The sequence below is a fragment of the Mytilus trossulus genome, unplaced genomic scaffold, assembly GCF_036588685.1.
Source record: "Mytilus trossulus isolate FHL-02 unplaced genomic scaffold, PNRI_Mtr1.1.1.hap1 h1tg000244l__unscaffolded, whole genome shotgun sequence".
NCBI classification, from domain to species: Eukaryota; Metazoa; Mollusca; class Bivalvia; order Mytilida; family Mytilidae; genus Mytilus; species Mytilus trossulus.
The window spans coordinates 1,983,067-1,996,065 of NW_026963317.1; the positions used below are offsets into that span (position 1 = coordinate 1,983,067).

A 12,999-nucleotide genomic window follows, 5' to 3' on the forward strand; every position below is an offset into this window, starting at 1 on the left:
TGTTTTGGCAGTCAGTAAGCGATTGGCAAATAATAAAGTATAAATATAGGAAATTGTGGTATGAGCGCCAATGAGACAACTCTCCACTCAAGTCACAATTTATTAAAGTATACCATTTAGGTCAATGTACGACCTTCAACATGGAGCCTTGGCTCACACCAAACAGCAAACTATAAAGGGCCCCAAAAATTACCAGTGTAAAATCATTCAAACGGGAAAACCAACAGTCTAGGCAATATAAAAACGAGAAAACGAGAAACACTTATGAACTACATCAACAGACGAAAACTACTGTACATTTGCAGCGGAACTAAACTTTATAATGGTACCAAACAATCTCCCGTTTCTGAAACAATATAGTATAACAATATAACATAGAAAGACTGAATTATACGGAAAATATCGATGACGGAACTATTATACTTAAACAAAGACTCATGGGTATATATCAACTGATAGATAATGATGTGACATGTTTAATGGCTGTTGATACACCTGCCTTTCAATACATACATAAATGAACAAGTATATATAGTTGTTCTAGTTTAGTCTTTTTTATTTCAATTCATCCAGGGGCGGATCCAGCCGTTTTAAAAAGGGGTTCCTAACCCAGAGTAAAAGGTGGGGGGGGGGGGTTCCAGCTATATGCTCCCATTCAAATGCTCATCTGTCATGTCTGCCCGTGCATAGAAAACGTCGTCTTCGTTTTGTTTACTACAATATGTCCTCAATTGATTTTCAAATTTCGTATAAAAAATATATGCTACATTGCAAAAGAGGGGACAAAGATACCAGAGGGACAGTCGTACTCATAGATCGAAAATAAACTGACAATGCCATGGCTAAAAAGAAAAATACAAACAGACAAATAATAGTATACAAGACACACGTGTTAGTCTTTATGTTCTGCCATGTTTTACTTTTATATCTTTTCGTTTTGCTCTCAAACTTTACACAGCTGGATTCGATATATTTTGGTACAGAAGCCTGGCTATTAACATTAATTAAACATAATCGCCTCAAAAGTGGGATGAAAGATACTAGAGGAACATTCAAACTCATAGATCGAAAATAAACTGATGGCGCCATATGGTTAAAAAAGAAAAAGGCAAACGGACAAATACTATAGTATACAAAACACAACATAGAAAAACGAACCCCACCAAGAAATTGGGGTGATCTCATGTGCTCTGGAAAAGTAAGCAGAACCTGCTTCACATGTGGCACCCGTCGTGTTGCCCATGCAAGACGTTTTGTATTTTGTATATAAAAAAAGTCTTTTGAAAGCTGAGAGAACATACATATATTGCTTTAATGCCCGTTTTTCCTATATTTACTAATAAGTTCTAAGTATGTGTACAGTTGTCGTCCTTTGATTTTCCTTGTCCATATTCTTTAGTGTGGACAGTGTGTTACTAGCCACTTTTTATACCCCTTCCATATTTATTTCTCTACATTTATGCCTCGAATAGAAAGTAGGGGGGGGGGGGGGGGGAGAAATGACACTGTAAAAAAAATATGGGTCGTTAATTTTCAGTAAAGAAGTGATTGGGTACAGCTGATTTTTTTTTAAATTAGCACTTTGGATTTAGTGGTCCAAAGATTTCAAAAACCCCTTAACGTAATGTTATCCATATTTTGAGTTAGAGCCGATGAAGTTTTCTATAATTTTGATATAATTTGTCCCAAAAGTTGTACCACACTCTGTAAAGAAACCATTTAATTGTCTAAAAGAAATGCGCTACGAAAAAACTGTGTACTCGGACCAATTGTGTCCTGGTTTCGGTACAAAAAATAGTAAACTAAGTTTATTGAATGCACTACATTAAAGGATTAGGAATCCGACAGTGAAAGCCTTCCCAGACATTGTATCTCAATCGGATCAAAAATAAGAAAAAAAGGATGAAAACGAGTTCAGAATAAAGTGATTTACCATTAATCACATGCTACTTATTCTATTTGATGATTTTAGATGACACAACGTGGAAATAAAGGTAAATCTAGTTAAGAAAAAGGAAATGGGAAGACTTAATCTTGTCATTAAAGGTGTCATACCGGATATGGAAAGTTGTCATACCGGAAATGAAAATCGACTGAGATGTTAATCCGCCCTTTGTAAAGAAATCATTAATTCTTCGTCGATTTTGAATAAGTTTAATTATTGTCATACATTTTCAAATCAATATTCTCACCTGAAACAAATATTACTGTTCCTGATGATCGAAGAAAGAACAATAATTATTCTGATACCAATGTTTACTTTGATCAAATGATTAGGAATAGATATGAGTATCAAACTGTGTCATGTTTAATTTATAGTGATAGGGCAGTACTCTTTTCTTTTCTTTATTATTTGATTATTACTGTTTATTTCTTATTAAAAGCCTTTAAATGAATAGTTCCATTTGTATTTTTGACAACGGTTTACTGTACGGACATGTGTTTTAAAGCTAGAAGTAGAAGCTTGAGCTTAGCCTCAATCTTCCTTCAAGTTAACGTTCGTCCATAAAGCGTTTTTGCAACAACACACTCCTGAATAGAATATCACATTAAACAAATCTATGATTTCAAAATATTCATTGAAATCGTCATACAAAATTTCATGAAAGTCCATTTTAACTTAAATTTCGTTATGCATTTTAAGACCCTAGCCTGTCAACACTGGGGTTGTTGGTTTAAATTGAAAATGAAAATCATTAATAAGGAATATGTCAAAGACAAAGAGACAATAACACGACCAAAGCAGAAAACAGCCTACTAGAATTTTACATATCGTAGGTGCGCTCGACTCATATTCTAATTGACTGTAAGATTGTCAGTTTTCCTATAGTTCTATCCAGGCACTCAAATTATCAAATATAATATGAGATTACATGCGCTTATCTTGTGAATTTCAAGAGAGAAATTGTAAGTACGGAAAGACAAAAGAGTCATTATTTTATAAATCATAAAAAATATCGACTGGTCAACTTGCAATGAATTTATAATATATATGTTAAGGAATAAACGATTTTTTTCTGGAGTTTTTTCTTGGTAAAATGCGTTATCAGTTCACTCGCAATCTACGATACACCCGGATAGCGCCCTGTCCCCATTCACGAAACGTGACAATCCTTCATTGTTAGGACCGCAATACAACAAGTGATAATCAGGAGAGAGAAAAACTGTGAGTCTGCGCAAAAAGTAGACCCTTTGGTCGGATTGTTGTCTCTTTGACATGATTTCTAATTTCAATTTTCAATTTTATCTTCCATAAGCACAGTTTTATTTTTGCTGCGAAATCTGAAATGATTACTTTGCATATTTAAAAGTTGAATGCCTTTTTGATCGATCGGAGCACTGATATGTTCAAGGCCAGACAGACCAAACCCTATTATAGCACTTCGTTAACTTTTAATCTGTCTGGGCCTATCCAACGTTTTGTCAACTCAGAATGTCTACTGCTATCTGCGGCATGGCATCGATAAATTTAAATTTCTTTCTATTGTACAATCCTTTATTGTCGGATCAGAAGAAAAACTACAATATCGTGCTTTTGAAATGCAAAATAGCACTTGGAAATAAAAGACGAATTGCTTCAAGTCTGCGGTTATTCTCACTGTATACCATCCTATACAATCACGTTAAAAGAATATAATATATTTGTATTGTACTGGTTCTTTATTTTACAGTTCGATTGTCTATGATTGTCATGAAATGAGGTAACATTTTAGTTGTCCTTTATTTGGGACAACTGACATAAATAAATCTGCAAGAAGATATTTCGCCAGGTTAATCAGTTAAAAAAGCAAGTCGATCCCAAAAGTTCCTATTCGAACTAAAATGTAGTAACATATTACAAAATTGTTCCACCAAAACTATAGGGCGTATATATGGTTCCGAAAAACATTGCGGATCAAAATGTTGTAATTTCAACTTAAACGTTCGCAATGCTATGGCGTGTATATTTACAAAAAAGAAAATAAAGAAGATATTTGTGAAAATATGAATTAAGAGATTTAAGGTATACGTTCATGAGATAGCGACCGAAAGACGCACATAGCCAACAAGGCATATATATTATACGGGGCAACAGAATCTTCAACAAAATACAGTTATATACCATATTTCAAACTCGTAATCGACAAGAGTCTATATTGAAATAAACTGAATAGAAATACACAATGTCTTACTTTGGCCAACGTTCTCGTAAAATGTTTAAAAAAACATAGCAGTTGAGAAGCTTTTGAAAATTTGTATGTAATTATGTTGAAACATAACCTAGAATTCAGATAGAAGGCGTCTTGAATATGCATGAAATATTTGCCACTGGACGTTGAGCAATCAACAATCAATCTATATACTAGAATATGAGACGGAAATAACATAACACAATCGATGATAATGAACCAGTGTTATAGTAATTCGAATGTAGCAAAGAAAGTCACAGGAAAAAAGTCACGGAAAAAAAGTCACGGAAAAAAAGTCACAGGAAAAAAAGTCACAGGAAAAAAAGTCACGGAAAAAAGTCACGGAAAAAAAGTCACAGGAAAAAAGGTCACAGGAAAAAAAGTCTCAGGAAAAAAGTCACAATACATATATAATTGTATGAAATAGTCATATGGTCTGCACATACATGTATTAATAGGAGAAAAAATCCATATAAATAGTTGTTTTTATGAAAATGGTCATATGGCCCCACATATATATATGAATGTGTTATAAATATTTTTGTTATATATCTCTTAAGAAGGAGATACAAGTTAAACAGCAACAATTTCCTTCAAGTTGATTTAGAATAAGAAATTCAGTATATGGTTTGACCACATGTTATTTTGAATTTTGAAGATAAGAATCCTTCAATTTAGTATTAAACATGCAAACAACTCATTGTCATAATATTTTAGTATTTATAGGGACTGTTGATATTGATTAGTGGCTTCTAGTGACACAATAACCCTTTTGATAGACCTATCACTTCTTGTCTTGGTAGGAAACCATTTCAATGAAATACAACTTAAGCTCAATATTAGATAAAACGAAACAATCAGAGTTTCCTGCTTATAAAAAAGTCAGTTTTGAAAAAAAGAACTTGTCAGATTCTATTGCACTTTTTTTAGTTTATTATATTATGTCACATGTAATGAGTAAAAATAAAATTGTCCCTGGCTTTATGTTTTTTTTTTTAATTTAGCACTTAACATTCAAAAACTCTTGTTTAAATTTTTATGCATACATGTACAAAGTGACTTTTTCATATGCACTCAAACATACTTCTGATAATCAATTTTACTCAAACACATATAAATTGTGACTTTTTTTCCTGTGACTTTTTTTTCTTGTGACTTTTTTTCCTGTGACTTTATTTCCTACGGATATTGTGACTTTTTTTCCCGTGACTTTTTTTCCGTTTACCAGTAATTCAATGTTTCTATCTGTAAACAAACGATATAGGACGGTAAAACGTGACAAATCTAATAGGTCTATTCATAACTAAAAGAAACTGAAAAGAATTTCCATAACCAAGTCAAACTTAAAAATTGCCTGAGGTAGTTTAAACCTTTAGTTCTCCTTAAATTTATCCGACGAGTACTTACACAACAAAAAGTGGTACCGGTTGTTGATGATACCATCGGGAAATAAACAGTTAATCAGCAGTGGTACCGGTTTTGTTGTACACGTATAACGAACGACTCCAATTTTGGATAAGTCTTCATTAGGATCACCAAGAGCCACATCTTTGGAGCAAAACCAAATGCTTAGCCACATCTTTGGAGCACAACCAAATGCTTAGCCACATCTTTGGAGCACAACCAAATGCTTAGTCACATCTTTGGAGCAAAACCAAATACTTAGTCACATCTTTGGAGCAAAACCAAATGCTAAGCCACATCTTTGGAGCAGAACCAAATGCTTAGCCACATCTTTGGAGCAAAATCAAATGCTGAGCCACATCTTTGGAGCAAAACCAAATGCTTAGCCACATCTTTGGACCATTGAAAAATACATCGGGAGTTCTGACCCATAGTAGGCTCAAAAAGTTCAAACCACTTCGGGTCAACTTTGTCTGAACAAGTCTTTATTCAGATTTGGTAAAATTTAAGACTTATTCTGCAGTCCCTGAGTATTTTCCAACTTAAATGAAGCCAACAAAGATAGTTGTATTTCCTGCCTTCATTCGAACACAAAAATTGCCAGCCCAATTTCTGGGACGTTTTTGGTTAAACGACATGAAGTTCGAGAAAATTACCTTATATCGTGTAGATAATACGTGAAATTAAAAGGAATCCTATAAGTACTTTGGAAATCTGATCTGCCTTTAATGATTTTCCATATTCAAAGAAACACAGGATAAATCATTAAATTTGAAGTTTACTGCTTATCTGAATGTTTATGACCAAATGATATTTTGAACTGTTTAGACTCATATTAATATCTTACATGATATGGTACAAATGTGAAAATCAAGGGTGCCACATGTGGAATAGGATCTGCTTACCCTTCCGGAGCACCTGAGATCACTCCTAGTTTTTGGTGGGGTTCGTGTTGTTTATTCTTTAGTTTTCTGTGTTGTGTCATGTGTACTATTGTTTGTCTGTTTGTCTTTTTCATTTTTAGCCATGTTGTTGTCAGTTTATTTTCGATTTATGAGTTTGACTGTCCCTCTGATATCTTTCGTCTCTCTTTTATTTGTGTCAAGCATTTATTAAATCTGACGAGTACCTTTTATTCGACGAAAATCTCATTTCGGTAATTAGGTTTAATAAAAGATAAGCAGGTGCATATATACATGTATAATGTTATTATTAGATTAATAAATTGAGAGTTTATGGTATTTTAGTTTGATATGCATATTACCACCTTTTCATCCACTACTCGCGACGGATATCTGCAGGTGTATCCATTGCCCGCTGTCAGTTGGGGTAATCCGTTCACTAATTTTGCTGACGGGTGCAACAAGTTGATCTCCTTACCCTTCCGGAGATCATGAGATCACCCCAGTGTTTGGTGGGGTTCATGTTGCTCAGTCTTTAGTTTTCTATGTTATTTTTTGTGTACTATTGTTTGTTTATTCGTCTTTTTTTTCATTTGGCAATGTTCAAAAGTCATGAATCGATTTAAAGAAAACAAATCCGTGTAACAAACTAAAACCGAAGGAAAGGATGTTTTATCAAATAAAGAGAAAAAATTGAAGTCCTTATTAATAACATATTATATTTATATGGGAGAAAAAATTAAATGCTTTATAAAGTTAGAAAACGCCCATCGTGTACTTGAATATTCTCTAATATCAAAACCATGTCAAACCAAGGCCATCTGTATTGGTTATTATAGGATATTAAAGCAATTTAAGAATTGAACTGTCATTCATTGAAATAGAAATGATTTGTTAGTAATGATAGCAGTCTGACTGTCGTACCCCCTGTATTATACTATTGTTTGTATTACATTTAACTCCTATGGCTAGCGTTCACCCATTTAGAAACCTATTATCATTTGAAAGTGTACACCGGTACTCCTTACTTACACCTTTAAAAGTTTTACCTGACAATCTTAAGTCACTTTCCCACGGTTACTTAATTCGTCGCAATGAATTGAATTTTGTGGGTTAGAAAATGTCCATTTCAAAATATTCTATTTCAATTTTATCAATTATGATCCAGTTAAGTTATGCTCGTATGAAAACATGTGAGCATCATTTGAAAGTATTCTATTTCAATATTATTAATTATGATTCAGTTAAGTTATGCTCGTATGAAAACATGTGAGCATCATTTGGAAGCATTTTATTTCAATATTTTAAATCATGATCCAGTTAAATTATGCTATAAACAAACATACATGACCGTAGTTTTGCTTTTAATGAAAATAATGACGATATTTAGCATTCTCATTCACTACATGCATCTGCTGTGATGGAATTCATGAGCATGCACGTAATGTCTTTGACTAGTTGGCGTCATATGGTGTTATGGATTGGCAATATGGAAAAATATAATACCCATCATGTCAAAAGTTCATTAAAATTTACAGCTACATATCATTCATTCATATATTCATTTAATTCAATTCATAAAGAACGATCGTACCCTTATAATTGAAAACCAAGCAAGATTGTATTACGACCCTAACCTAGACTCTATAACATGAAGAGCTATATAATCGAAATGGACATAAACAATAACAAATCTATCTCTACAGTAAGCATCAAGTTGCCCTTTCGTCAACATGTTTCTTCCAGGCGAAAAACAAAAAGCAAAACACATACCGAGAATTAGGACCATGCATTGACAGTTAAAACTAAAAGACTCATATTAAAACGATGGCTCATATGACAATCAACGGCATTATAGCAATTCGAGAAGTTTTCGGTTAAACAGTGTCAAATATCTAAGGGTTAGTTTAAATTAGTAAATAAAAAACTTTGGTTTTGGCGTTTACATGGCACAAAAAATGTTGCATACGTTTTGAGACCTTGTATAACAGGCTTTGTGGTATGTATATCTATACTAATGAACATAAAAATATTGAACTTACCGTCCAAGCAAACTCGAAATGTAGCTTTAGCCTGCTATTGTTACTCCCTATCGGATATGTGAATGAATTCCCGCCAAATACAGAACTCGTTATATTTCCAAAAGTACATTTTCCATCAAAAGTTATAACACTCTGGTATTCCTTTAAACACACACGAAACATTGTGTTACATTCCTTAACGCACCTATTGTTCCCGTTCCTGTCCCCGTCACAACACTCACCCTCCATCACTTCCCCGCGGGGGTTATGAATTGTTATTATTTGTATTTCAAAATAGCCCGATCCTTGTACAAATTCTAAAATAACAAGCAAAATGTTCAAATAGAAGAGGAACATATTTTCTAAACTTATAAATGGATTGCATACATGTATTTCTTCTACAAACCATTAAAACTGTTAGCAAAGTTACACTTGGGTGAAATACAAGCACATATCCACAAAAATCTTCGAAAACCATTCCTACAAACTAATGCTGTTGGAAAGCCTGTCCGTTTGAAGTTTCTGTATCTCACTTCCATTAAGTATATGGTTTTATGCAATAATTAAACAACATTTTTCCTCGTCAATCATTACCTTGTATCTAACTGTGGAAAATATAATTTTATAATTAAATCTGTCATCATTTTAGGTTGTGTCCAACAACAAAACTCTTTTTACAATTGTCCCAGTAACGTTTTATCTACTATCACCATGTGTTACACATATTTGTAAAATTTTTATCAAAAGTTTCACATATTTACTACAATCAAGATCTCGTAGTAAAATCGTAGTATTTATAGTAATCCAAACCTAAGTATAGATTTTTCTTGGCACGCGTTGTTCGCGCGACTGCACGACTCGGACATATCCAGTTGTAATTATATTGAATTAGCACACAAGGCGGTATCCAATGATTTTTTCAGAAATACATCGGTATATTGATTGAAAACCACACAATGTCACAAAATAAAGCCTCATTTAAAGAAATTATTATCAATATTATATTTTTTTCTATTAAAAAGATCACATATGTTTCACTTAATCACCGGCTGTATCTTCTTGATACGGCAGGTCATTGGAAATGATTTAAAAGATCGTCTAGCGATATACTATCCGTGACTGACATGTAGCTATTCGAACTTTATCACTTGTTAAATAATTTCAAAAGCACACGACAAACATTTTGATTGTTCCTTTTAATGTTAAAGAATTTTTCTTTCGATCGTGGGAAAAACTTCTAGTACACCTGAAGAAATTTGTCATGCTCAGAATCCTGTTATCTTTATTAATATAACATTTAATGCACCTGAAATTATACCTGTAATACATTTCATGCTTCAACGATAATGATGTTTAAATAAATTCATGTAATATATATACAATATAATTCAACAAGAGCTAACATATGCGATTTATTTGACGTTTTGTCTGATTAAAACACCTAATACAGTGCATTAACCTTTTTGCAACTCAAAAGCAAAAAAAAAAAATAAAATTTAAGATTAAATAAAACTGCTCATGCATCAAGTAACGTTTTTCGTTTATAAATATTGGATCATATTGCAAACATTAGACCCGATTTTCTATTTTAGAATTTGAATGACATATCCGTTAATATTTGTCAATGACATTTCACCATTTCATTTTGATTCATACAGAGCCATAAACGGTATCTTAATCAGGTCACTATTTGGTACCCATATTTTGACAATTTTACCTATTATTTCTGTTTGTTCACGCATCGTTGTAAGCATAATGGAACTTGATACGACTGTCATACAAGTGAGGGGTGTAACGCTATAAAAGCAGGTTCAATCCACCATTTTCTACATTTGAAAATGCCTGTACCAAGTCAGGAAAATGACATTTGTTGTCCATTCGTTTGATGTGTTTCATCATTTAATTTTGCCATTTGATTAGGGACTTTCCGTGTTGAATTTTCTTCGGAGTTCAGTATTTTTGTGATTGTACTTTTTGCACCGATATCGTTAATTTATAAGCCAAAATTAACAATGGTGAAGAATAAAAGAAGTAACAAAATTATGGAACTTCAAGGAAAATTCAGAACGGAAAGCACCTTATCAAATGGCAATACAAAAAGCTCAAACACATCAAAAGAATGAAAAAAACAACTGTCATATTCTTGACTTCGGACAGGCATTTCTTTTTGTATTAAATGATGGATTCAACCGGGTTATTATAGCTAGCCAAACCTCTCACTTGTATGATATTGCTAATATTTCAGTGATAACGATAACTTAAATATACATGTATTCCTTACCTTGTAATCCTCATATCGGAGACCTATTTTCAAAAAGCTTTAAACAGAGAGATGTATGGATTCTTACCTAGATCTTACATTCGACCTAAAGAATGGTATAAATTTTAACATGAATTAATGGATATTAATTATGATAAGAATATCAATGTACTTTAAAAATGATAGTACTGCATTGAAGGATTGTTAAAATTAGATTTTAAATAGTTATAAATCAGCTGAAAAGGTGTTTATTTCAGTTAAATCTAAAGTTAATGAATAATAAGGCAAGATGTGCAGATTGTATTACAATTGAAATGTCGTTAAATACCTCCAATACGAATATTGTTGTTTATGTAAAATATGTTTTCATCTTGCGAATTTTACGTATTTATTTTATTCATTAGTTTTTATCAAACTCTGTAGAGAAGAAAATATTTTTTGTAGTATGGGGTGTTTCAGATATCACTTAAGTTATCGGGTATAAACTTTTCAAGTTGCATAGGGTGTTTTTTTCCAAGTGTTTTACATAACTAATTAGAAATGTACTTGTCTTCAGAAAATTTGAGTAAGAAAGGTAAGTCGAACAAGTGATCATTTTCTAACTTTTAAAACTACTATTTATGACGCGTTTGAAAGAAGATATACTTTGTCTCTCGTTTTTGCTAATGTGCTTTGTCCATATGCCTTTTTGCTGTACTTAATTGACATTCATCATTTACGTGGCTCGGTACTTATTTATCCCGCCATTGTGTTATTAGATAGCTTAATGGTAAATTTTGAGTTATTGTCTTTCTTTTTTGCATATATGTCATTTTGTATTTCTTTGTTAAATATTTATTAATTTTACAGTATCATAAAACAATGTTGACTGCTGTATCCCTATTTTTGACATTTATTTATTTCATGTATTTGGGTTAGCTGTTATATTTGTTATTCTCGTGGGATTTTGTCTGATGCTTGGTCCGTTTCTGTGTGTGTTGCGTTTCGGTGTTGTGTTGTTGTTCTCCTCTTATATTTAATGCGTTTCCCTCGGTTTTAGTTTGTTACACCGATTTTGTTTTTTTTTGTCCGTGGATTTATGAGTTTTGAACAGTGGTATACTACTGTTGCCTTTATTTATGTATGTTTAAACAGCAGTATATTACTATTGGCTTTAATGTTCACATATTGTCGTCAATGAAAAGGATTTTATGCGACTGTCATATAAGTAAGAGGTTTAGCTAGGTGTTATATGTCTTCTTTTAAAGCATGCAAAGCAAATCTTTGATTAAATTGCTTGCTATGATTTTTTTGGGGTATTTGTAAACAACAGTAGTCTGTTTCAGTCTGTTTATTATATACTTGAATTTGATTGGACAATAGAAATTAACTTCCTTTCAGGTAAATTTTTATTGTTTAATAAAAAAGCAGTATACATAAAACAGACTGAAACTCTGCTTACCTATTGTTTGCAAACATCCAAGCAACACAGCAAGCAAGTCTTTTTTTTGTTGTTTTTGCATGCTTTTATGGAAGAGCTATAAACCAGGTTTAAATCCACCGTTTTCTACATGGAAAATGTCTGTACCAAGTCAGGAATATAACAATTGTTATCCATTCGTATGACGTCTTTGAGCATTTGATTTTGAACTTTAAGTTTTAAAATTTCATCGGGATTTCGGTATTTTTACCGTATTAACTAAAATGTCTTCTTTTACAATATATTTTACTACAGCAGAAACAATGTTTTGTCAGTATTAAAAGAGATATGAACAATGGTGAAGATATCTAAACGTATCACACCGACTTTTTCAATTTCACATTTTGAATAAAACAATAATAACATTAATTCTAAAGTGTAAAAAAATTGGCAAAACTAGCAACAGATGAAAATTAATTTACTGTTCCCCCCAAAAATACTTGACAAAAATTAACAAATGGTTGCCCCCCCTGACTTTCAAAGTTATACTCTTACCTACGATTGTGTTTGTAACTTATTGTAACTAACTCATCAAAGATACCAGGACTAAATTTTGTATATACGCCAGACGCGCGTTTCGTCTACAAAAGACTCATCAGTGACGCTCGAATCCAAAAAAGTTAAAAGGCCAAATAAATAACGAAGTTGAAGAGCATTGAGGACCAAAGTTCCTAAAAGTTTTGCCAAATACAGCTAAGGTAATCTATGCCTGAAGTAGGAAAGCCTTAGTATTTCAAAAATTCAATATTGGGTAAACAGTTAATTTATAAATATAAACATATCA

At 32.4% G+C, this 12,999-nt stretch overlaps 1 protein-coding gene across 1 annotated transcript in view; it reads right to left on the reverse strand.

The window, feature by feature from the left end:
* The window catches only part of LOC134701389 (protein jagged-1-like), a 48,865-nt gene extending 39,969 nt beyond the window's left edge, over window positions 1-8,896 (reverse strand). Inside the window, exon 1 of the mRNA XM_063562540.1 lies at window positions 8,518-8,896. Within this exon, the coding sequence (XP_063418610.1) occupies window positions 8,518-8,853 (336 nt within the window). The 5' untranslated portion in view covers window positions 8,854-8,896. The remainder of the gene's footprint in view (window positions 1-8,517) is intronic.
* Between the last annotated feature and the right edge of the window lie 4,103 nt (window positions 8,897-12,999).